The 26886-nt window shown below is 34.6% G+C and overlaps 3 protein-coding genes across 3 annotated transcripts in view; 2 read left to right on the top strand and 1 right to left on the bottom strand.

Annotated features, from left to right (window-relative positions):
• Nucleotides 1–126: 126 nt before the first annotated feature.
• ARP8 (actin-related protein 8) lies at nucleotides 127–8592 on the top strand. Its single transcript, XM_047293171.2, has 12 exons — nucleotides 127–597; nucleotides 1555–1640; nucleotides 1737–1807; nucleotides 2001–2068; nucleotides 2712–2773; nucleotides 3904–4001; nucleotides 4369–4450; nucleotides 4700–4842; nucleotides 6342–6490; nucleotides 7635–7768; nucleotides 7870–7988; nucleotides 8119–8592. The coding sequence occupies exons 1-12, from the start codon at nucleotides 236–238 to the stop codon at nucleotides 8194–8196; spliced, it is 1452 nt and encodes a 483-aa protein (XP_047149127.1). The 5' UTR covers nucleotides 127–235; the 3' UTR covers nucleotides 8197–8592.
• A 1712-nt stretch (nucleotides 8593–10304) lies between these two features.
• Nucleotides 10305–12262, bottom strand: LOC124821306 (GPI-anchored protein LLG1-like). Its single transcript, XM_047293172.2, has 3 exons — nucleotides 11920–12262; nucleotides 11726–11788; nucleotides 10305–10826 (listed from the first exon to the last, which is right to left on the bottom strand). Exons 1-3 carry the CDS (start codon nucleotides 12017–12019, stop codon nucleotides 10474–10476), a joined length of 516 nt encoding a protein of 171 aa, XP_047149128.1. The 5' UTR covers nucleotides 12020–12262; the 3' UTR covers nucleotides 10305–10473.
• Nucleotides 12263–14458: 2196 nt separating this feature from the next.
• The window catches only part of LOC124845780 (ribonuclease E/G-like protein, chloroplastic), a 46126-nt gene continuing 33698 nt past the window's right edge, over nucleotides 14459–26886 (top strand). Inside the window, exons 1-3 of the mRNA XM_088109067.1 lie at nucleotides 14459–14745; nucleotides 15677–15780; nucleotides 24161–24342. Coding sequence (XP_087965193.1) covers nucleotides 14672–14745; nucleotides 15677–15780; nucleotides 24161–24342 — 360 coding nt within the window. The 5' untranslated portion in view covers nucleotides 14459–14671. The remainder of the gene's footprint in view (nucleotides 14746–15676; nucleotides 15781–24160; nucleotides 24343–26886) is intronic.

Below are 26886 nucleotides of genomic sequence, written 5' to 3'. Positions count from 1 at the left end.
CTAATGCCACATCAAAATTTTTGATGAAAAGAAATTGGTAGTTGGATAAGAAGACTCTAGAGATTTTTTTTTATATATAAAAATAATAATTTAAGAATAAGAATGGTAAAACAAAAAACATGTGTATGGTGTTTTTTTTGTTAGAATTCCATGGATAGGATTCAAACAGAGCAGAACCAAGAGGATTGGGTGTGTTGGTGTGATTGGTAGGTAAGCTCAGTTCATTGTTCTCAACATGTCGATGCTGCTGAGGAAGGCCTGGGATATGGTGTTGTGGAGATCTGACACATCAATGTCAGCATCATCATCGTCGTCGTCGTCGTCATCATCAACGACAACTGCAACAAGATTTTCACTTGAAGTGGCACATTCTGACATGGGTGAATTGGAGCAGCTACCCAGTGATATCTTGATGCAAATTCTGAAGCTTTTGGGTCCAAAAGCGGTTGCAAAATTGAGTGTGGTTTGCAAGAGTTTGAGATCCATCGCGTCTGATAACAGACTTTGGATATACTTCCTTCAGACCCATCAGGCTGAACCTTCTGGGGATTCTGTCTTCTTTGCTGAGACCACCTTGAGTTCTGGCTACCCTCTTCCGTGAGTACTACCGTCGATCTTCCTTCTTCACTTTTTCATGGATTCAATATTTTGTGTCAAGATGCGTGTTGCTAGTGAATTTGCTGGTTTGTGATTGAAATTATGTTTTTTGATGGGTGGTGCTTTTGAATTATGTTTGGATGGGTGCTAGTGAATTTGGTGGATTGTGATTAAAATTTTGTGGTTTGATGGGTTGTGTAAGTTCTTGCTGTGATGGGTGATGCGCTTGGATTGGTCATTGGGTCTTGCCGGTGAGTTTGATGGACTGTGTGGTGATAGAGATTGGAGTTTTGTGTTTTAGTGGTTGGTGGTGTGTTAGAGGTTCAAATTTTGTGCTTTGACCGGTCGCTTGTGGATTTTATGGATTGTGCTGCTGGTGATTGACATTTGTGTTTTGTAGGGTGGTGTGCCAGTGATTGGTGTGCCAGTGATTTAAATTTCGTGCCCTGGTCTGTCTTGCTTGTGAATTTGATGGATTGTGCTGTTGGTGATTGAAATTTTGTGTTTTGGTGGGTGGTCCAAATGGTTGTTGTTTCTTTTAGCTATGATGCTTTGTGTGTTATTGGTGTTGTGTGCTTTGTTTGATTGTTTATGCTGATACTCATTTAAATTTTGTGCTTTGACGATTGGTTCTACTAGTGATGATTGGTGGTTTAAGCAATGGTCAGTCTGCATGTTTATGGTGTCGTGTGCTTTGTTTTGTTTGACGGGATGTGCAAGTGATTTTTATTTGGCACTTTTAATGGTGATGTATTGTCTACTTCATAGAGATTGAAATTTTGGGATTTGATGGGTGGTGTTGTGAGCTCAATTTTGGTGGCATGTGATTGGTATTGTATTTTGTGCTCGATTTGATGGGTTGTGCATGTGATTGATGTTCTATGCTCTTATAGATCTTATAGATGAAAGTGATTGATATTTTGTGATTTTAAGTGGTTTAAGTTCCCTAAATTACAGAGCATATGTTGGCCACTGGCCCCAGCTATCATTCAAGCATATTTATGGCCAGAGAGCACAAGTTCCTGGTTCTATTATTATTGATGGTCAGTCTAGCAGTTTTAAACTGTGAGCTTATGTTTCTCTTATTCGTGATGATTATATTTTCTCTTACTTTTATTTTTCTCCATCAATCTCTCTAGGTGGTTCTGGCTACTGCAAATTTGGCTGGAGCAAATACGAATGTCCATCTGGTCGATCAGCAACATTTTTGGTACTGATTTTAATTTTAAATTAGCACTAACTGGGGCTTACTTGCACGTTGCCAATTTACCTTATTCTCATTTTGACTTTGAGCTAGCCTAAAATTAGAAGAAAACACTTATGCAGATACTAGGCATTGCGTTCTGCATTTTTTCAGCTTGTTCTTACTTGGCTGCATATTTTCTTTCCTCTTTGATGGGCAGGAGTTTGGTAACATTGAGTCTCCAATGTATACTAGGCTTCGACATTTTTTTGCAACTATTTATAACAGGTATTGGTTACAGTTGACACTTAATCTTTGAAGTCAAGTAAATCCTTATTGGTCTCATGCGTTGCACATTAGAATATCTATGTACATATTTAGATGAATTTTGTACCAGAGCAATCACTCTGTTCAGAGGGCAGTATTTTTAATTATTATTTAAATTTTATCACTAGGGAAATTTTCAAACTTATCGTGAATAAAGGAATAATTGTTTTGTTGAAACTATGAAAGAATTTTCAATGATGTTCCTCTTCCCAAATACCCTAGATACTTTGTATTGCTAGGTTCAATCTCTCGTAAAATGTAATCGGCAATGGTTATGTTTTTAATACTTACGAATATTGTTGAGATTTGTTCCTTTTTTCTTTTTTTTCAGTTATTAGTACCATTGCCTTGTTCCTGTTTATCTTTACATTCAATGTTATATTCTATCATGCCTACAATCAAGGGATTCTTCTCTTATTTGTATTCCTTTCTGATTAATGTAAATAAACAGCCCGAGGATTGTTTTTCCTCAAGCCTTGGCATATCTAGTCTTGTACTCCAATTGGTATCAAATATAAATAGATCATTCAATTGAGTAGTGATTCTCACTAGCACTTCAGAAAGGCTTTGTTTCTAAGTTAGACATGACTTATGTTGCTGGCAGGATGCAGGTGAAACCAAATAAACAACCAGTTATTGTTTCGGTACCAATATGTCATTATGAAGGTCAGTTTCATTTTGTGATATACTCAAGTGGTTCACAAAAGAAAAGAAAAATGAGTACTATAAGAACATTAACGCAATTGTTACAATAGTTCAGTTTTAAATTCAGGTGTCATATATTTTATTTCTGTATTATACATAGTTGTTCGTTGGTTTGTCTGCATCAGAGAAACACCCATCATTTTGTGACTTGACCTGACACTATTCACTGGTATTCCCTAAAGTTTGGAACTATTTTTGCTGGAATGTTCTTTTAGATTCCTATCATTATCAGGGCTGGGTAATTGGTCTCCAATCCATAATCTAAGGTATAAACCATCAAGGTGAGGGCACAAACTGTCTCAGAAATGTTTGATCAGCTGCCTCTATGAGGTTGTCTGTTAGGGATTGAGAGTATATGAAAGGAGAAGGAAGCGTTAGTTAGCCTAACTGCCCTGACAGTTAGGAAAGGCGGGAGTGAGTCTGTATAAATAGATAGGCTTTGTTAGTTGTTGGGGGGACTTTTAGACTGTTGGTAATCTGTACAGGAATTGTTAATCCTGTAGGGGGAGGTTAGGCTCTCATAGTGGCCTTATACTTGTATTCTTTCTGTTGATAATAAAATGAGAGGTTATACAGTGTTCTGTTAGTGCTTTTGTAGTATTAGTTTGGGTTTCTTGGTGAGAAATCTATCATTGTCACTTGGGGCTTTGTTATGTGCCTTAACAGTCACCCTATCTAGTGAACTTGTATAGCTCACCCTGTCACTAGCCTTGTTTTCTACCTTCCCACGTCTCTTAGGGTCCTATGTACTGCACTTGTCTGTGTTCAGGGGTCAATTCTGACATGCTCTTTCTATTCATCAAGCTTGACATGTTTGGTCTGTTTCCTGGTATCCTCTGTGGTGGTTATCTGTGGTTATTCATTGCTCGGAATCCTGTGTGATTTTTCTCCAATGGTGGGCATAGCATCGATAGGAACTTGTTCTATGTCTCAGAAGCAGTGTTCATTCTATTCTAGACACGAGAAACAATCGTTGTCTTGAACACAGTCTTGACGTGCCATTTACACTCCTATATTTCAACAAATAATACATAGTTTTTCTTCCAATATGATGTTCAGCTGTACAATGTTAATCTATTTCCTCATTCCAGATACTCAATCAGCAAAAGCTTCAAGACAACAGCTAAAAGAGGCAATCTACGCATCTTTGTTTGACATGAATGTTCCTGCTGTTTGTGCTGTCAACCAGGTAATTCATGTTTATGCTTCCTTGTTTGTTGGGACATGAATGTTGTTTTATATTTAATATATGTTTTTGCCATCAAGTATATCGAGTCACTTGTAAATTAGGATTTGACCGTCAACTTCTATGTATTCAGTTTTTCTGCTGAAGTTGTTAGAAAGTGAGAGCGCAAAGCACTTGATTACGTGCAGTAGAATTGTTATTCTGCCAGCTTACGAGTTTAAACCTTGGAGAATAGAACCTTGTTTACCAATATTGAAATCATTGTCTATTGAAAGTAATTGTGCATGGTTTTTTTCCCAATGAATTATTTGTGTTTCTGTTATTTCTAGTTATTTTCAAGTGTATTTACTATCTATGTTGTAAAATGTAGGCCACTCTAGCTCTGTACGCTGCAAAACGAACTTCTGGAATAGTTGTTAATATAGGTTTTCAAGTCACTTCTATTGTTCCAAGTATGCTCTGTTTCTTTTTCTCTTACCTTTCTGTCTTAATATAATTCTTAATTTATTTATGCTTAGCAACAAATTTTTTGCATCAAATTAATTGTTCTTGAAATGCAAATGGGACTTGAGAAAGACTATAATGCTTAAATGTCACCACTTTGTTCTGATATACAAACAGTATTTTGTATGTTATAAGCTAATGAACATTTTTCTACTTTTCCTTCTGTTGCAATTGTGACCTGCATTATCTTTTCACAGTTTTAAATGGTAAAGTAATGCGCAAGGTGGGTGTGGAAGTCGTGGGGCTGGGAGCACTGAAGCTTACAGGATTTCTCAGGGAGAAGATGCAGTTGAATAACTTAACTTTTCAATCTTTGTACACTGTTCGCACACTGAAAGAGGTAGTAATATTCATCTTTGTGCTCTGAAATATTTACAGTGTGGAGATTTACTCTATGATGTCAATCAAGTCAAGTGTGCTACCACAGCACATCTTAGAGGACAGTACAGGACCCTCTATTACTTATGAAATGCAATCCACTTATATAAATTTTGGAATTCAAAATATTTGACATTTTTATAAGCTTAACTCATTGTGTTCATAAAGATACGATATTCTAGTCATCTTTTTTTTTTCTTTCTTTCTCTCCTACAACATGTTTGTTCTCTAAAAGCTTCCCTAAAATGAGTCTTGATTCCTGGTATTAGCTGGCTAATATTTGTTTTGCCAGCTTTTAGAAACATAGTTATTAAGTAGTTAAAACATTAGATGATGGGAAGCTCTAAGAACTTGGTCATTTAAGAGAAGACAGGGACCTGATCTCCTTCAGCTAGAGGAAGATTTTTCTATCTAATGATAATGGGAAGAGGTTAGGTTTAACTTTGCGTTATTGAACAGAAATTGCTTCTATTAATTGTTGTTGGAATTTGCTGAAATTAATCAGCATCCTGATGAAAACTTTTCCCTGTATAAGCACAAAGAAAAAGAGAGTCTTTCTGGTCTCTAATGGCCTTAATTCTAGAGGCAGATTTGTATAAATCACTCAATAATGTCCTAATTAAATGAGGAAACAAATCAAAATATAAAAGAATAAATCCCAGGAGATTATCATAGATACTCTAAAATATTCTAAGATATTATCTTCAGATATTTCTTACTTCTAGCAACAATCAACCTAGAGAGCACATTAAATAATAAATGACAGATAAGTAAAGGAGTAAAGGTTGGTAGATCTGTTTATTGTCCATGCTTCAAGTCTGAAGGTTCTTGCATGAAGGGGAAAGTCAGAAATATAACAGAAAAAACATTTGTGTGTCTTCACTCCCGCATCGACTAGTGATAAACCCAATTTAGAGTATATAAGAGAGTGCAAACCCTGCTATACCAGTTTTGTGGTATTGAGTTAGGTTTAAAGTTCATTTCTTAACATGATATCTGAGTCGTGGTTTAGAGTAATTAGTTGGTGGGGTTAGCTACTTGAACTAAGACTGGAGGTGGAAAGCACTCGGTTGGGGTGGTTCAGTAATTGGAATGGAATCTTGGCATTACTTTGTGAATAAGAAATGCTAATCTTTAAATGTGTGGAATAATATTCATCAACAGAAGTCAGACCTTTAAATGTAATCTCTGTATCTTGAAGGATTGTTTCTTGATTCTCAGCTGAGATATGCCATGAATTATGCCCGGGAAAAAAAGATTCATCTGAGAGTAACATGGGATTTCACTGTTTGAACAAATCCCTCTTTATATCTTTCTAATTGTCTTTATATCATTTTATCTCTTTTACTCTGTTTCCCTTTTTCACTGAAGTCTGGTGGGAATGATTGGTATTGCAGATATCTTTTACTTAAATGTCTTCTCACAGAAGTTGTTTGGTAATTTTTATTTGCATGGAGACAGAAGCTATGCTATGTTGCACTTGATTATGAAGCTGAGCTATCAAAGGATACAAACGCGTCATATGAGGCTGCAGGAGAAGGATGGTTTACCCTCTCAAAAGAGAGGTTTCAGACAGCAGAGGTCTTATTCAAGCCTCATTTTGCTGGAGTGTAAGTTTTTCCATTTATTGCCATACAGCTATGACAGATTAATCATGCATAGTTACTTCAACCTTAGAGATACTCTACCACGATTATGGCGATTCATAAATTAGCATGAGATATCATCGTCTATTAGGAAGGATTACTTGCAAAAGTACATTTAACTTGAAAATAAATAAATTCATTTTTCTTTTTTCACTCCTACCCCCAACAAGCTTAGGGTTCCCCATTTGCATTGTATACGTTAATTTGTCAATAATAATAATAATTAAACTATCCTTTTTTAACAGGTAGACTCAAAAACACAAGAATAAGGAGGAAGTTTTGTTAAAATGAAAATGATTGGCATGACTTTATAAAGTCTTTATTTGACATCTCTTCTTATGAACGGGCTTTGCGTATTTGTTTTATTTTCCCAACATCAAATTCCAATAATTAATGGCTTGTTTGATTGAGTAAAAATATTTTTTTCTTAGGTTGATGTTACCAAATTTTGTCATCTTTAAAGCATGCACTAAATTGCATCTTCTACCAGCTGTTACTGGATGAAATTGAAATCATGTTTTTGGGCTAAGTTAAATTCCATTCTGTTTACTTTCATACTTGAACTGTTTTAACTTTTGGAGTTGCATTTCATGAAGGGTTATCTAATTTAAGATGAATGGGGTAAATTTCGTCCTAGTTGATCCATGGCAAACTCATGAGAATAAATCACAATTTAATGCTTAATTGGTATGATAGAAAATTAATGAAGAATGACGATAAGATATCCTGGACATAAAAAATCTTATGTAATTTGAGAAAAAGGAAAAAAAAAGAGTAAATGCACTTTTCTAGCAATATAACACATTTATTTTATGTAACATAGAAGATATTCAAGAGAAGACTAGGAGGAAAAATATAACACATTTATTTTATGTCAGGCTAGGAAATGTACAACTCAAATTTTTGTCTAAAGTTTGAGGGGACCAGTTGGCATTGTGTGTCAGACTTGATGATTTTGCAACCAATCAATATGCAAATCTAACTACACTGCATGTCATGGGACATAGTATCTGATACAATGACAACTTAGAATATAGATTCTTTCTTTCTTGTTAGTTGTGTTTTATGCATTCCCTGAAGCTTATCTTGCTCTCACTTGTTGGTTTAGGCAAGCCATGGGTCTGCACCAAGCAATAGCTCTTTGTGTGGAACATTGCCATTTTGCAGATTTACCAGGTGACAATGATTGGTACAAGACTATAGTTTTATCAGGGGGGACTGCATGCCTACCTGGTTTGGCTGGTAAACGTTCTTTTTTATTATTATTTTTGATTGAGACATTTTATATTTTTGGTTTATGGCATTCTTCTAACTATGCTTCTTTTGGAACCATTTTGGTACAGAAAGGGTAGAGAAAGAACTCCATACCTTACTTCCTCCCTACATGTTCAATGGAATTAGAGTCATACCTCCTCCATATGGTGCTGATACGCCATGGTTTGGAGCTAAGATTATTGGCAATGTGAGTTATCTTCCTACCACCTGAGATAAGCATACAAATTTGGTTTACTTGATAGCAGAGATATTTTACTTTATAATCAATGTGATAGAGGTATCTGATTCAAGGCTAACTGTCTCTGAATTGTATACAGTTGAGCACCTTTCCTGGTCATTGGTGTGTCACAAAAAAGCAGTTCCGTCAGAAGCCCAGACTCAGCCTCATATGGTGATTATTTTGACATATAATTTATTTTCTCAATTATTCCCTCTTGTCCTAAGAGGCAAGAACAGAAGATCAGAATTCTAGCAACTGATCTAGCATGTACAAATACTATGTTTTCCTTGTTGATAAGAAGCCTATAATTAATATTTAGCCTTTTAAGAATAATGTAATAAGGTTGAAGGCTACCCTGCAAGTGTCTTCAAGAAACTGTTGTAGTTGAATAGCAAAACCACAACGTGAGAGGATTGCTGTAATTTGAAAAATGCTGTAAGATTGGAATGTATTTCTGGTTCTCCCTGTCACTTTTATTGTTGAAGTGAGATGTACCCTTTAACACTGAAATAAACTTCTAAGATGAATTGCTCCTCAAATTGTAATTTCAATCCTTAGTTTGATTCTTTTATCTGTTTTTGGTCTATAATCATGGCGACTTTTTTATGCACTGAAAACATTCTATGCTCAAAAAATAAGGATAATTTAAGAGAAACTATTAGCATGCAATTGTTCATTAGTACATGTTTTATATGCAATGGAATGGACAGTTAAACAAAGCAAAGTAGATGGTAAACTCGTTGATGAAGATGGAAAATTGTTCATTTATATTGGAAATTGTGTCACGTTCAAATAAATGTTTTCAGATCTTTTTAAAACACAACTTGTAAGGACTTTGGTTCAAAATTCAATTTTAGATCAATTATATTACAAGAGTCAAAGTTTTAAATTACTTTTGTTACACTTTAATTAATATTTATTTAGGGATTCATAATTTCAAAATAGAAATATATTATTTTATTTCTATGACTTACTCTAGGTCATGTCAGCTTACAAGATAATCTATTTCAATAAATTATTATAGTAGCTATATAATATATAAAAATAATATTTAAAAAGTTGATAACATAATTCACAACAATAAAACTAAGTTCTTTTTAACTAAACTAGTGTTTTTTTTAATTTATTAAAATGAAACAATAATTAAAAGTTACTTATATGGGTAAGTCGTGTCAATGATATAATTGTATTGTGAAGAAGTCGTGTTATATTATTATAACTAAATTTTTAAACTTAAATGATTTAAGATAACACAACTTTATATCATTTTTTACAGAAATCATGTCAGGAGAATCACTTTGTCACAATTTTAACTTCATAAATCTTATGAATTGAAATCTTGTCACATTAACACTACTCATTCATCATAAAGTCGTATAAAGTGGCACAACTTACTTGTAATTTTTTTTAAAAAAATTATCCATTTTAACAAATTAAAATAAAATACACTTGATAAAAAAAATATTAAAATAAAAGCAATAATTTTATATCTTAACAACTAAATTATATGTAAAACTTCAAATCAAATATATTATAATATTTAAATTGAATTTTCAGTGATATAAATAATTATTTTTTAATAATAAGTCCACGTGTAAAACATGATAATAATAATCATTTTAGGTTTACATTTTTATTAAGAAAATAATTAATGTTGTATTAAATATTTGTCATCACTTCATACATACATCCATATATATATATATATATATATAAAAGAAGTCCGTTAACTTTTTCAGTGATAATCTGAAAAATCATATTGAAGCTAATTGTTTACTGAATCAGACAAAAAGTTATTTGTGATTAAATCAAATTATATATATATATATATATATATATATATATATATATATATATATATAATTTCACTACCTATTACACTATCAATAATTGAATTATCAATTGAATGATAATTTATAACCTTGTTTAAGTAATTTTTTGACAAAATAGAAGAATAATAGAAAGAAAATTAAACAATTCATATTAAATAAATATGAATTAAAGAAAATCAATATAATGTCAAATTTATCTACATAAATAAACATTAAACATTTTTAGGTCAATATAAATTTTATATGCATATATTCAATCTAAAAATAGTTTTTTCTTTCTATAAAACATAAGTCAATTGAAAGTTATCAAACATTGAATAAGAATAGCAACAGAGGAACAAACAGCAAACCTGCTATGAAGGGCAAGAAATTGTGCAAGTTGTTATATGAAGCATTTCATTGAAATGAAATAAAAGCCTATGATTAAGCAGCAAGAAGATAGATAGATCACTTGGCACAAGTAACTTTTTTCAATACATAATTGGTTAATACAATCCTCAAACTACAGGCACATGGCCATTTTTTCTTTTTGGCTCAGACAGCAATTCACACACAACATACAAAAAATGGCAATGCATCAATATAATGCAAGAAAAAGAATGAAAGTTGGTATAAATGTATCAGAATAACAAGATTAAGAAGCAGGTTGTGAGCAGCAGCAACAGAGATGGAGAGTGTAGAAATTGATTTGAAGTGTCATCTGCCGATACTGATGGTGGCAATGCAGGACATTCAAGACCACGCTTGCTTTCAGTACACTCACTAGCAAAGAGGCCAGGAGGGTATTTTCCATAGAGATTGATGTAACTAAACATGGTTGTGGCACACTCATTTGTGAGATCATTCAAAACATCTGCATAAGGGCAAGCAAATTCTTTTAATGCCCCACAACATTCTTTGGGAGGGTATTGGGGTCCTTTGCATTTGCTTGTGACTATTGTGTAGTTTAAAAACTCAAAATTCACAGAACAACCTGCAAGTTCAAGGTGAAAAAAGTGTCATCAGAATACTATTTTGATGCTTTCAAACACCATACTTTCAATTCTTAAAGAGTTCAAGAGATTGGTATGAAGCAGATAGTAACCACTCATCCTCTCGCAAAGAAACCAAAACACAAGTTGTAACAGTTGGTTGGTATATGAGTCACTTGCTCTGTCCCTTTGATGAAGTTCATATAACCTACCACTTTTCTACTTTGCATATAAACCAGTAAGGCATTTTGAATAGCAAAAATCCTATGGAGACATAGAATACAATTTACATTGCATTAACCTAGTAGCCATTGTTGTTTATAAGTTGTCCAAAAAGAATGCACCTAGTTTCTGTAATCTCAAAATGAAAATGATACAAACAGAAAACCCATACTAATAAAGACAAAATAAGCAGACCATTATAATTTATCGTATAGAAGGATTTGATACAGTCAAACAATTATAAGTCAATATAGATACGACGTTTTATAAGACAATTATGTTAAAAGATACCAAATTTAACATAGATAACAGTTTGTAATTAAGGTCTTTGACTTCCAGATGGGAGACTACCTTGTATCCCTACAAGTTTTAGTCTTTTGGATCAAAAAGCTATGGAACTAATTCTTTAGGTCAATCATATTTCAAAGAATTTTTTACTAAGAACTAAAATTGAATGTTTCAAAGAATAAGAACAAAAAAAGTAAATTTTTAGTATTCATAAAGAACAGAGAAATAATTGAACTTAAAATATAGGTTGAATCAGTTAATATGACAAACAAGAACATAATATTATGCATGGTGGTTTACTCTTTCTTTTTCTCAAAGCTTAATAATGGGTAGATCCAAATGCATATAACAAGAAACGAAAATACAACCACCAAAATTAAAAATGACAAACCTTTTTTCGCCTGAAGGAGGTTCCGACCGGCATGTGCTTGTGCTTGAGAATGGAAAACGTGGTCTGAAAAGAAGAACAAGAAAAACCCCAAATGTAAATTAACACAGAAAGTTGTCAGAAAACTGTTTAGTTCACCAAAACTGAGAAAATCAACAACAAAAAAGCAAAATTCAACTTAAAGTAAAAACATTTACCAGAAAGAAAAGTGGGAGTGAGAGAAGACACAGAGATGGCCCAGAAGAAAAGGAGAAACCAGGAAGAAACCCAGAAGCGTTTGTGGAGAGAAAACACCATGACTAGTTCAAAACTGAGAAGAAAGGTAGATCCAAATGATAGTAACAGAAGAAGAGGTTGTCCGATGATCTTAGATTTTTATTTTTCTTGTAACAGATTTATGTTTCTGACTTAGTAACCGTGTAATGAGAAGATTTTAAGGCAAATATAGAAAAAAAGGATGAAAATTGGTAGAATTAGAGAAGAAAGTTGAAGTAAGAAATTTTGGTGTTGTTTGGTTCTTGAGAGTGTAATAATAAAGAAATGAAAGAGATAATGACTGACAGCACAAAATACGCGCAAACACGTTCTTCTGCAAGCTGTCTCTTTTTCACACAATTGATGATAAATATTAAGTTGTCTGTCTTTGTCTAAATTTGATTTCAAAAGATAAAAAATGATCATTAATAATAAAACCTTTGAAAGAATTAGCATCCAACAATGGGTCAAGTTATTTTTTCACTTTACTCTAATTTAATTAAATTGGATTATGACGAGTTTTATTTGTAATGGATCAAAATTTACCTAATTCAAATTAATTTACTTTTATAGTATATAAATTATAAGACTAGTATCAATTATATCAATTTTTGTATTTGTATTATAAACAAATTATATTATATTTTTTCATGTTTTGAATTAGTTTAGATATTATGAATTATTAAAGTTTTAAATTCAATTTTGTGAAAATTATATTATTTATTTAATTAAATTAATATTTGAAAATTATAATTTTTAGCAAAAGAAAATTCAAATATTGGCCCAATCTAATATAGTCCATATAAGAATATCATATGTCAATAGTTTGCTCAAATATTAAAAAACTGAATTGGAAATATATATAGATTAAAATTGATTTATATTATATAAATAAATAAATAATTTATTTTTAATATTGTAAAATTAAGTTAAATTTGAAATCAACTTTTTAATACAATATTAAAATTATTTAGAATATATTTTAACTAAATTTGTTTAAAGTATCTAATGTTAACTAAGTATTCAATGTTATATTTGATTTTTTTTTACAGGAGTAACTAGCTCATGTGATATCAATTAATAAACATATAGGAAATCTTCATTTAAAAGCAGAAGGATTATACTATATTATGTAGAATAACACTAGGTAATGTTTTATATATTGGTAAAAAATTACAAGTAAAAAAGATTTTGTACAAAAGTGAAGGTTAATTTCTGTGTACTGTTAGAGTAGTTTTATACTGTTTATAAATTCTAATTTAATTGCAAATATGTTCATAATAATTGTAATCTTAGATGATACTATAAAATTCTTTACACAATCAGTACATAGACGGATTATTCTAAAATTTCCAAAATTTCACACAATATTATTGTAAATTGGTTAAAATTCCTTTTCTTCCTTTAATTCTTACAAAAAAATATTATATTTTTAATTTTTTTAATACAAGTTAGTTTTATAATTTTTTAAAAATGATTTAATTAAATTTATATCAAATTACTTTACCTTAAAAATTTAAATATTCAAATTAATTTTATTTTTAATAGAGAAATTTAATATATAAATTTTAACAGATATCTAATGTTAATATAACAGATCTGATTAGATCATTTTTAAAAACTATAAAAATTAAATTAAATCAAATAAAAATTAAAAATATTAATTCTTTTATAAAAATTAAAGGATAAAAAGGATCTTAGCCTTGTAAATTTAATTTTTCTTTTATTTATAAACCATATAATCAATATTACTAGGACATTATATTTTAGGTAATCAGATATAAGTAAACTAAAAATCAAACAAAAGATATTACCCATCAAAAAGTTCATTTAAAGAAAACATATTCAATATTTCTACAAAGAATTTATATTTAAATTAAAAATCTAACAAAAAATTATAATTTAACTCAAGAGTTCATTCAAATAAAGTACATTAGGTATGTTTACCAATAACTTATTAGATAGAATAAAAAGCGACATTAGCACACTTAAAAACGTTGATCAACATTTTTATTTAAAATTTATTCGGGGTGACAATTATGATATGAATTAATTTAAACCATTTAAAATATTTTAACTAGGTCCTAATTTGTTTGAATTGAATGAATATATGAACTGTTATTTTTTTTAATTGAGTATACGTAATTAAATTTTCGTATAAAAAATTAGAAGGAAAAAAAATTAAAAGAAGTTTGAGTTTAGAGACCTAATTTAAAATTTTAAAGTAATTTTTAGAATTACACATTAATTTAAGCCCTTATTTTATTTGTATAAGAGTTTATTTATGGACGTGTTTTACGTTATGTCTATGATTATTGTTAATATTGAAATAATTTTAAATCAATAACAAAATTACACATAAATAAAGTTAAAAATATGATAAAAAAAGATTAAAAGGTTGTCAAAAATATCCTTATCCATAGAAAAAATGCAAAGCGTAGTAATTACAGAAGGCGCCAAGTGAACTCATTATCTTGTGTTTGTTTGTGCAGTTTTGTGCAGTACCCTATGCCCCCATTCACCATCACACCACCACCCATCCATCCTTCCTTCTATCCGTAACCATTTCCTTTCTCATTCAAACTCTCACTCACACTCACCACCACCTGCTCAATCCACTCATGAACTCCTTCAACCTTATAGTATAGGTTACCACTTTTCCCCAACTTTATCTGCAATTGCTTCTTCTTCTTAATGGCTGAACTTGCTTTCACGCACCCTCATCACGTTTTTCGTCCCAACACCCCCTTCATTATCCCACCCAGGAGGTATCTACTCGTCTATCTTTTCACATTTCCTCTATTTCCCAATTCCTTTATTCGTTATTTCCCCTTTATTCTCTATTGGGTATTCTGTCACCCACAAAGGTTGTTTGCACGAATGGATGAATCAGTGTGTACCCAATTGGCTTATGCTGTTATGTTATGTTGGCCGACGTGGTTAGAGGTTTTGGAGTTCTCTTTTTGGGGAGGAAAGTTCTTCCTTTTCAATTTCAACCCCTTTGTTTGAATGGGTGGGAACGGAAATGGAGTTTAGATAAAAAAAAGTTTTGATTTTCACTAGTGTTTTTTTTTGGTAGGGAGTGGGGAATCAAACTAAATTTGTTGGGTGGAATGTTCATGGCTTGTGCTTTTCTTTCACCCTTCTCACATTTTTTTGTAGTACGAAGCGCACGTGAGGTGAATTTGCACCTACTCAAACAAAGATGTCTTGGATATATTTTAGATGAGTGATGACCGAATGGCTAGCTTTGCTAGTTCCTTCACCTTGTGAACAAAGACTAGCCTGGCTGAAGCATTTAGATGCTATATAATTATAGTTGGTTTCTCATCATTTGCTCAAGTACTTGAGTTATGTGTTAAAAAAGAGCAGTGTTCTTGCTTAATGAGAAATTTTTTATTTTATTACTGTACTGTGCACTCATTTCTCCCGGCAAACATTAGCAAATGGTAATGGGTTGTCATACTGACTGGTACTTATTATGTCTTGCATCTAAAATTGTATTGGTAGGATGATTAAAGATCTCAATCAAGTCATTATTGTTTATGCCTTCATATTTGAAAGATAAGATAATGATGTACATAAAGAATGATGAATGATACAGCTAGAGTGGTTGGTAATAAATTATGTTTATGCATTGATGGATACGCTTTCTTTAGTGCTAATTGCTTGCGCTTATGTATTCAAATGTTGGAACAGGCACATATGCCATCATGTACCACTCCACAGTGTATTTCGCTTCATCTACAGTATGAAGAACCATAAATCAGTCAGAACTTTAGCTGCATTGTCGACTGGTAAAGGTAATTAGAACATATTTTTGTAAGCTCTTGATAATTTGTGTATAACTTAACTTTTTAGTTTATGGTTATCCCCTTTCTCTTGGCTACTAATTTCTTCCTTTGATTTGCTTTTGAATTTTTGGATACTCATGACAACCGCATTGTTGAAGTCCAACTCATATAGTTGTTTGTAACATATTAGTAAAATATGATGTTATGATTCTACCTTGGTTTTGTTGCAAGGTCGCACAATGCTAGTGTTGAGCTATAAACATGAAATATTGGCTGTACATATATATTAGAAGAATTTTGTTGTTCAAGATTTTGTGAATTTGTGTCTATTGCAGACCACACATTATTGTATTACACTTCCATGAGTAGGATACAGGAATAAAGTCCCCGTGATATACGTTACATATGTTTATGTGCTGAAATTAATTAGGCATATGATACTTGTTTCCTTAGCTATATTGGTGGAGCATATAAATCATAGGCATAAAGCTCGTTATAAATATTTTCAACTTTGGATCCTGATGTATTTGGTGAACATGTAGCAAGTTGTTCTCTGGAACTGACAAAGCAATTGTAATTTTGCTGGCAAGGACTTTTTTTTTTTCCAAATAAAGTAACTATTTATCTTTATGGGCATGGTCCTTTCATGAAATAACAAGATTAAAAGCAATGTGGAGAGTGACTTCATCAGTGCAAATCAACTTCTTCTCCTTGATTTCTCTTAACTCTAATAGTTGATGTATTTGTCAGAGCCACATTAGTTCACATGTTGATAGGTTTCCGATTAAGAAACCTAGTTAAGAACCCTCTAAACCACCTCTCAGAACAGAAAGATAACAAGAATGGGAACAAAACTGTGTATTATTCACAAAAGAATACTTTGGACACTTACAGAAACAAGGGCATAACTCCTTTCACAGGACCAAACCTGTTAACAAATCAACTACCCAAAAAACTACTCTTCTAACTATCCAAACAATCTATTTATACTGTTAAATATATTATATCTTTTATCTTTTAGTTAGTTTGTTATTATTTCTCATTTGTATTTTGGGCTTAGCCCATATTTCTTCTATTATAAATAGAGAACCCTATGTCTGTATTTTACACAAGGGAGATTAATCTAAATATAGTTTTTCACTATATTCAACATGGTATCAGAGCAGGTTCTCTGATCTTCTTCTGGTGTCTTTGCTGTCTGCCGGTGGCCGGCCGCTATGGCCGCCGGCAGCCCCTAAAATTTCAGTGGGCAACTCTTCCCTCTTTCTTTTTCTCTTAAACCTGTGCCACAGTCAGCACCAGTGCAGTCAAATCTCTCCACCGTCGCCGCCGCTTCTTTCCAGCCAGTCCGTCGCCGCCGCCACCGCCGGCCACCGTCACAGTTTCGACCGGTGACCAGCGGATCGCAAGCGCCTCCTCGAGCGACGGCCAACCCCGTCGGAGTGATGACCAAACTCCTCACCACGCACCTCCACGTGCCGCCTTCCCGGTGTCGGAGTTTCATCGCGTCACTGCAGATCGTCTCGCCGGAGCTTTTTGAGTGTGTTTTGGTTCTTGTTTCTCCGTTTTGTTGGCTTGGGCTCATACCTAGGGTTTCCGCGGTCCAGGCGCCGTTTGCCGTTGTTCCACGCCATTTGCCGCTGTCCGTGCCGTTTGCCGCTGTCCGACTCCGTTTGCCGCTGTCCGACGCCGTTTGCCGCTGTCCGACGCCGTTTGCCGCTGTCCGACGCCGTATGCTTCCAACCACTGTAGGCCCCATCACCTCGTCAGTTAGTGATGGGAGTCCCTGTAGTTTTTTCGCTTCTAGCCACTACAGGCCCTATAGTCAGTGATGGCAATTTCGTCCCTACAGTTTTATAGCAGTCAACCGCCGTTGCAGTCGCTACCACCTCAGACAGACGCAACTGCGTCAGTTCTTCTTGGGCTAGAGTTTAGCCCGATCTTCTTGTGATACATGGCTAAGTATTACCACTTGGGAGTTGTCCAGCAAAGAATCTTGGACCTCCAACATATCTTTGGATCTTTGATGCCTTTGTTTCAGCATTGTAGCTTAATATTTGGTTTTGTTTTAGTGGTCCAGCAACTGCGATGTTCCACATTTCCACCCTTCACACTAAGGGGGAGTACGTTTCCAAGACACTGCAAGTCACATATATATGGGTGTAGTCCCTGCAGTTTTGTAGATTTCAGCTACTACTGTTGATCCCGTCACCCATCCATCATTGATGAGGATTTAGTGTAGTCCCTGCAGTTTTGTAGCTCTTAGCTTTCAGCTACCACTGTTGATCCCGTCACTCTTCCATCATTGATTGGGAATCAATCCTTGCAGTTTATCATTGTCCACACGACTCTCCTTCATCCACTTTTGAAGTTGAAGTTTCACAAGCTGTTGTTAGTCCATCTATGTTTGCCTCACACTCTTGAAGACAACAAATCATCTAGTTCAACACTGAGTTCATCTATTTCAAGCTTAGTTCATACAATTTGTATGCTCCAGCTTGAGGGGGAGTGTTAAATATATTATATCTTTTATCTTTTAGTTAGTTTGTTATTATTTCTCATTTGTATTTTGGGCTTAGCCCATATTTCTTCTATTATAAATAGAGAACCCTATGTGTGTATTTTACACAAGGGAGATTAATCTAAATATAGTTTTTCACTATATTCAATATATACAATTCCTCTACCTTCTATCTGTGAGAAATAGAGAAGATTGGGAGAAAATATCCTTTGTGTCTTTTGCATACACATAGGGTAATTTATTTATATTGTAAGATATAGGCCAATGCCCTTAATACAGAATGGGCTGAGCCCAATTAACAGAAACACACATCTTAACATCTAACACTATCCTAAGACGGAAGTAACTCTCATGGCTGTCATGAAAAGTAAAAAGAAGATTCATCCATGAAAAGTAAAAAGAAGGGATAACTTATCAAAAGTGACATCAGTAGAGATAAAATGACGATTGAGGGAAGGGGAAAAACACTTATAGCCCTTTTGTGACCGTGGAAATCCTAAGAAGACACATTTGTGAGACCTAGGAGATAACTTATCAAGACCAGGACTAAAATCATGAACAAAACATGTAGACCCAAAAACTCTAAGGTAATGGATGTAGAGGGTCTTGAGGAAATAAGATAGAATGAGAGATTTTGTTATCTAGGACGGAAGATGGCATGCGGTTTATAAGATAACATGTCGTGAGAACTGCATCACCCCAAAAACGTGAGGGTACTTGACCATGAATTTGAAGAGTACAAGTTGTTTCAATAAGGTGTCTATTCTTGTGCTCAGCCACCCCATTTTGTTGAGGGGTATAAGCACATGAGGTTTGGTGAAGAATGCCATGAGAAGCCATAAAATGTTTAAACGGTTGAGAAAGGTATTCACGGCCATTATCACTGCGTATATTTCGAATAGAAACCCCAAACTGTGTTTTTATTTCATTGAAAAATGATTGAAAAATAGGAAACAACTCAGAATGATTCTTCATTAAAAACAACCAAGTAGATCTGGAATAGTCATCAATAAAAGTAACAAAATACTGAAAACCTAAAGTGGACTTAACACGACTAGGTCCCCAAATGTCAGAATGAACCAATGAAAAGGGGGACGACGCCCGTTGTGAGACACTACGAGGAAAGGAACTATGAGTATGCTTTCCTAAATGACAAGACTCACACGACAAACTTGATAATTTTGACAACCTCGGGACAAGTTGTTGTAGTTTGGCAAGACTAGGATGACCTAACTGAGCATGAAGAAGGGATGGTGACTCCATGATTACGCCAACATGTGGAGAAGGGCGGAGATGGTATAGGCCATGAGACTCACATCCTGTGCCAATCATGTGTTTCAAACTCCGGTCCTGCAACCAAACAAAATCTTTAGTAAATGAAATAACACAATTAAGGGTACGAGTTAGACGACTTATGGACAATAAGTTGAAGGGAGACCCAGGAACATAAAGTACATGATCAATGGATATGGACGAAAAAATATCAACAGTACCAACACCATGAGATGAGACTCTAGACCCATCAACCATTGTTACCGAGGGTAAATTATCCGACATGACAAGGAAGAAAACAATGACTTGTTACCAGTGATATGATTGGTGGCACCTGAGTCAAGGACCCAAGGTCCGAGGGAGAGAAAGTGAGTCAGACCAACAAAAGGTGTACCTGTACGTGCAATAGATGCAGATGTAGTGGAACTAGAGTGCTGATGATCCTCATACCATCTGAGAAATTCGTTAAAGATTGCAGGTTTTTCTACGGTATTAGATGAAGTAGGATGGTCTGCAGACGGTGATCGGCGAGATGGATCAGAATTAGCCATTGTTACAGGTCGAGGAGGACGCCCATGAAGCGAATAACATCGATCAATTTTGTGGCCTAACTTGCCACAGTGATCACATTTTGGACGTCCTTTACTTGGCTTGCGAGACCGACTTTGATCATCATGTTTGATAGCCATAGCTGAGGAATCATCAATATGAGGAGATGTCTCAGTGACTGGTTTGCTTAGTATACGCAAAAGAGCAGAACAAGTAGAAGTAAAGTTGGGTATGACAGGAGAACCCAAAATCTGATCACGGACATGAGAGACATCATTAGAGTCCGTATAATGCCAACAACATGAAGAACTTTGATCGTTGTTCCAGTTCTTCAGCAGGAGTGGAAGCAAGAGGTAATATATCATTAAAATCATGAAGAAGGGCATGAAATTTACCCAAATATTTTGCCATGGGACCATGATTGCGCGGACCAACAACATTTAATAGGTCCTGACAAACACCATAAAGGCGCTGAGTGTCATTTGTGTATAACAACTTCGCTTGTGTCCATATTTCTGAACATGTTTCATATGACCGAAACATTTGTTTAAGTGAGGAGTGAATGGTGGACTTTATAACAATGCATAACTGAGCATCAATTTTCATCCAGCGGGAAGTGTCATCTGTGGTAGCAGTAGTCACATTTTGAGTAAGGTGATCTAAGTACTCCTGACTCTTCAACCAAAGTTTGATGTCGGATGCCCATGTTGCATGATTTGTGCCATCTAAGTTGTCAATGGACAAGTGTACATTCACATAATTGGTGTATATTGAGGGATCAGAAGATGAGCCACCAACAGAGGTGTTTGTAGACGAGGAAGATGCCACGGAGAAGGAGAAACCCTAAAAATCCAAAGTGCTCCGATTGACGCAACGACCACAGATCCAGAAAGAGGACGAGGAGGCGATCACGGCGATTCTGATCGGCGACGGAACTCTCAGACGACGCGCCGGCACGTGCGGCGGGAAGCGGCAGCGCCGATGACTGTTGCGGCAGCGCGTGGAAGCGAGTGGGTGGTCCGTTCGCCGCGATCTTTGTACCACGGTGGTCGCCCGGCCTAGACGATTCCGATGGTGTGGTCGTCGGTCGATTTTGGAACTCCGGCGACGACGGCGGTTGCGGCGGCGATGACGGCAGCGGCGACAACGGTGATGATGTGTGCTGTAGACCGTGGAGTTGGTTGGAACTAATCCTATGCTCTAGATACCATGTGAGGAAAAATAGAGAAGATTGGGAGAAAATATACCTTGTGTCTTTTGCATACACATAGGGTAGTTTATTTATAATGTAAGATATGGGCCAATGCCCTTAATACAGAATGGGCTGAGCCCAATTAACTGAAACACACATCTTATCATCTAACACTATCCTAATTCCATTTCCCATTATACCCTTATATCCTAACACATGTTGTGGTTCTGGAGTAGGTAGAAGTCTATACTGATGACAACTTTTCAGGATCCTTGGTGGATAGAAGATCAACATCTATTTATTGAACCTTTGTTGGGAGAATTTGGTAACCTAGAGGAGCAAGAAATATAATGAATTTATTGTAGTGGCTAAAAATGACTGAAAATGATAGAGGAGCAAGATGATCAGCAGAAAATTTATTTCAATCTACCAAGGATAGAAGGACTGCGTGATCTATTGTGGCTAAAAATGATTTTTAATGCAATTAAGAGAAACTGAGAGAAAGAACCGAGAGTTGAGAGAAAGGATATTAATCTCTCTTAATACAAAATGTACAAAGAAACGTGATATATATTTGTGCAATGTGACGACTAACTGCTGAGCCAGCAAGTAAATGATATATAACAGAAACATAACAGAATATAATTCTTATAATGAAATTGCAGTGAAATGAAATGAACATATGTGCATGTCTTAATATTCCCCACTCAAACTCTGGGTGGGCGAGTGAGGGAGAACCTATTAACTAGCCTGAGTTTATCTCACAAGGCCAAAAATCTGAGAAGAAAGCAGCTTGATGAAATGTCTGCATTTTAGTGAGGAGTTGGAATGTGCTGCAGCATGGGACTTTTTCCAAGAATTTCTCCAAGAAAGAAAATCTCAAATTCCGTAATTTTTTTTGGCATGTGGAATAGGATTGAGACAGAAATTGTGCTAGATTGTCACATAGCAAAACAAGAGTGGTAGAAAGCCAACTTAACTCTGATGGAAGAGACTGAATCCAAAGTATTTTAGCTGCTTTATTGGTCAGACTTTTCTACTAGATCTGGCAACAAGTGTTTGTTTCTTGGACCACTGGGTCCTAATCATCGTCTGAGAACACTGAGAGAAAAGGGCTGGCTGTTAGGCGGGGCTGAGAAGATGCAATTGAAAGGTCAAGGAGTCTCTTGTGCAACAAGTCTGCTATCAGTTTTTCTTATACTTTGTGCAGTATGATAGGACACAGCATATGGAAATTGATAATTTCATTAAAGATAAGTTGGAGGAAGGTATGGTGTGTATGTCCTATGTTATATTACAACAACAATTGGCTGATGTTCTTACAAGGGGGTTGATCAGTTCAATTTTTCATAGCCAAGTTGGGAATGGAAGATATCTATTCATGAGTTTGAGGTAGAATATTAAGTAATAATTTACACATTTGCATTACATATAATTACTATAAAAGTATTTGATGTAACAAAATTAAGATCTTAGAATTTGAATTTGAAGGTTGACTGAACTCACAAGATAGGTCCTTCATGCTGCAATGATAGCATACCATGGGTGACCACAGTTAAGGTGGCTTTCAAACACTCCTTCTCAGTCCCTTCCATGCTATGCAATTAAGACAGGTCTGGTGGATTGCGATTAAGACAACTTCCCAACATAAGACAATCGACCTTCAATCCATTAAATAAAGGGATTTATTTCTTGCAAAATAGGCAATTACTTCTTAGATATTTGGACTGAACTGAATCCCATAAAACCAAGTTATAAGGTGATGACTATCCAAGCTATATAAACTCTATTCAAGTCATATTTTTAGTCAATGTGGAAAAAACCACCACCTTGAGGTTGCAAGTAAGGCAACCCCCACAGTGCTGCAACTAAGGTGGGCTAAGGGTTTCCATAATTAAGTCAGCTTTACAATTTCCTTTTTCGTTGATTATGTTTGCTTTTTATCTCCCTGAATCATATTCTAAATTTTCAATGTTGGGCGTTTGAATCAAGTCATTTCCTCACAGTTAGGACTTAAGAGTTAGAACATGTGCTTCATCCTTAAGTTTGTTAGAATTATATTTCTTGTGTCCTTGCCTTTTCTGATTAAGAAAAGTAAAGAATTAACTTGATGGATTATTATGTTGATAAATACTACTTCCTCCTATCCACTTCTTATGACACATTAGAGAAAATATATGTTCCAAGGTAATTGTCATTTTATAAAACTAATGATGCGTTAAACATTTTTCTAGAACTATCCTTAGTGGAAGTACTGTATAGCAGTAGGAGTAAATGAATAATTAATTAGAGAGATTAAGGGTATATACGTAATGTTTTTATGGAATTCAAAATAGTGATTGCATTCCTTAATATCTGTGTCAAACTCTTAATAATATAAAGTTGAACGGAGGAAATATTTAATAAGCTTCTGTAAATATGTTCGGAAGCAGTAGTGGAGTATGCCCCTTAACATTTCAAGCGATTTTAATATAATTGGAAGCAAACTTTATGAATAGAGAGCACTTTTTTTATGAAATGGAGGAAAAAGCCAAAAAAGTTGACCCAGAAGTATTGCAGAGGTGCTGCATACAACCATAACAACCCCTCTTGATGTTTGCTACATTATTTTAATTTTAAAGAAAAAACAAAGATACTTGGAACTGTGTTCGTGCTTCTCTTCATCCTTTTATATAATCTAAAGATAGTTTCTCATTCTGCATTTTTACCATCAAATAACCCCTCTCAGTAATATACATTTTGGATGGGTACAAAATCTACCTTTAGGTAAATATGCTCAAAATCATGCTGTGTTTCTTAATATATTTCACTCCATTTTAGAAGGAATAACCGACCTAGGCTGTCTGATTTTGCAGGAAAGTCAGCTACTAATGTTGATGAGTTATGCAAGATCATTTGGACTGTGGAAGCAGATTTAGAAGATGGTCACCTCCTGTATCTAACTGGTGATCTTGCTGTATTAGGCTGCTGGAAACCAAACATGGCTGTACTATTGTCTCGTACAGAGCATGCTAACATATGGAAAGCTGAATTTCCGGTAATTTTGATGGACTGTTTAATCTAAACTTATATGTTTCTTTTGTTGTAAAGAAAAAATAAGAACAAGTTTAAATCAGATGTTTCTACATTAACATTGAGTTTTTGTTTTTCATCTTGCTCTAGACCTGAGCCTAGTTACGCATTTCTCATGCACAAATAAAAATATAAAGCAAATTCAGTGTATTGCGAATATTAGAAAGACACTACTTCAATAGGGATGAATTATATCTCTAAACCTTTCCTTTGTCTCTGGAAATCCTTAACCCAACTACCCTTGAAAAACTAATCCTGTCTGTTGAAGATTCTGCAGTTCCTGTAATACAACCAGTTTATATTCTCATAGTAAATGATAGGAGAACCATTGCAACTAAATTTTTCATCCTCCCCATAAAAAAATTCTTCCATTAAAATTTTGTTAGATTATCATATGAAGCTTTGATAGCTTGTAGTGTCATAAAAAATGGCTTGACGCCTTTCACTATTGTTATTCCCACTATAAATAATGCTAGGAACATTTACAATAATTATTACTAATAATTACAAAATACCCTATAATTTGAAAATAGGGAGAAGAAATCAATCTATGATTTTCCTAGCTTATTCTTAGGAAGTTTAATCAAAATATTTAAGGAGACAAATTAATTCCTGAATGACACAAATCAATCTATGAATTACCTAGCTTATTCTTAGGAAATCGTATCATAATATTTAAGGAGACAAATTAATTCTTGAATGATATCCCTCCTCAAATTGATGGGGTTGGTCAAGCAACAACAATTTGCTATCAAGAAACTAATGTCGTGGGTGAGGAACAACCTTGGTAAGAATATCCGCAACTTGAAGTTGAGTAGTGACATGAGGGAGTGAAATAACATGATCATCATAAGCTTCTTGAATAGAATGCCAGTCTAATTTAATATGCTTGATGCGCTCATGGAAAATTGGATTTGTAGCAATCTGAATGACACTTGTATTATCAGCATAGAGAGAGGCATTGGATTGTGTTGAGGAAATCACGTTCAGCCAAAAGACCACGAAACCAAATTATTTCAGAACAAGCAACAGACATGACAAAATACTCTTAGTAAAGGATTTAGATATGCTTTGTTGCTTCTTACTTTTCCATGAGATCAATGAAGAACCGTGAAACATGCACCAACCAGTGATTCATCAGTGAGTGTCAGGACAACCAGCCCAATCGGCATCACTATAATCAATTAATTTAGGCGTGCCAATGGGAAAATATAAATCTCGCTGAGAGGTACCTTTCAAATACCGAATTATGCGATGAACTGCTGCCAAGTGGTGAGTGCATGAATTGATTCACTGGCTGAATAGCAAATGAGATGTCAGGTCTTGTAATGGTCAAGTAATTAAAACTACCCACTAGCTGTTGGTATAATATAATAAAGGATAAGGCAAACGGCCACCCTCATCACAGTGATATTTAACATTAACTTCAAGAGGAGTATCCACCGGAGTAGTTGATTGCTGATTGAAGGCCAACCATAGAAATGAGATCCGTGGTATACTTATGTTGATGGAGAAATGTACCATTGAAGGAGGATCGAACTTGAAAGCCAAGGAAATAGTGTAAGTGTCGAAGATCTTTCATATGAAATGAAGCTTGTAATTGTGGTTTAAGTTCTTGGATAAATGCTTGATTAGAGCCAGTAATAACCATATCATCAACATAAGTGTGAGAAATAGAGAAGATTGGGAGAAAATATCCCTTGTGTGTTTAGCATACACATAGGGTAGTTTATTTATATTGTAAGATATGGGCCAATGCCCTTAATACAGAATAGACTAAGCCCAAATAACAGAAACACACATCTTAACATCTAAGACTCCCCCTCAAGCTGAAGCATATAAATCATATGTTCCAAGCTTGTTACAAAGATAATCAATTCTAGGTCCTCGTAAGGACTTAGTGAATATGTCTGCCAACTGGTTGCTTGAATTAACAAACTCAATCTTGATATCTCCGGATATGATTTTTTCTCGAATGAAATGGCAATCAACCTCAATGTGTTTGGTTCTCTCATGGAAGACAGGGTTAGAGCTAATATGGAGAGCAGCTTGATTATCACATATAAGTATCATGTGAGTGACATCTCCAAATTTCAATTCACTCAACAATTGTTTAAGCCACACAAGCTCGCAAGTAGCTGATGCCATAGCTCTATATTCTGCTTCTGCACTGGACCTTGCCACAACACTCTGCTTCTTACTTTTCCAAGATATCAGGTTGCTACCAATAGAGACACAATATCCAGAAGTAGACCTCCTATCAGAAGGGGAACCAGCCCAATCAGCATCTGAATAACAAACGATTTTTGTATCGTTGTTAGGGCCATATAGCAAACCTTTTCCAGGTGATCTTTTAACATACTTCAGTATGCGAACAACTGCATCCCAATGGTCTTCACATGGGGAGTTTAGAAATTGACTTACCACACTAACTGCGAAGGAAATGTCAGGACGCGTAACAGTAAGATAGTTTAATTTACCAACTAGTCTTCTGTACCGTTCAGGATCT

This window comes from Vigna umbellata, chromosome 3, assembly GCF_029865625.1.
Source record: "Vigna umbellata cultivar VRB3 chromosome 3, Vumbellata_1.0, whole genome shotgun sequence".
In the NCBI taxonomy this organism is placed as follows: domain Eukaryota; kingdom Viridiplantae; phylum Streptophyta; class Magnoliopsida; order Fabales; family Fabaceae; genus Vigna; species Vigna umbellata.
Note: the sequence above shows the minus strand (reverse complement) of the source record. Positions and strands in the feature narration are given on the sequence as shown.

Bases quoted from the DNA above. Each gene is read 5' to 3' on its own strand.
- ARP8 (XM_047293171.2), top strand. From the start codon at position 236: ATGTCGATGCTGCTGAGGAAGGCCTGGGATATGGTGTTGTGGAGATCT. The intron at 1,808-2,000 runs GTACTGATTTTA...TTTGATGGGCAG, and splicing joins GTCGATCAGCAACATTTTTG to GAGTTTGGTAACATTGAGTC. The intron at 2,774-3,903 runs GTCAGTTTCATT...TCCTCATTCCAG, and splicing joins ACCAATATGTCATTATGAAG to ATACTCAATCAGCAAAAGCT.
- LOC124821306 (XM_047293172.2), bottom strand. From the start codon at position 12,019: ATGGTGTTTTCTCTCCACAAACGCTTCTGGGTTTCTTCCTGGTTTCTC. The intron at 11,789-11,919 runs GTAAATGTTTTT...TCTTCTTTTCAG, and splicing joins CACTCCCACTTTTCTTTCTG to ACCACGTTTTCCATTCTCAA. The intron at 10,827-11,725 runs GTTTGTCATTTT...TTGAACTTGCAG, and splicing joins CCTCCTTCAGGCGAAAAAAG to GTTGTTCTGTGAATTTTGAG.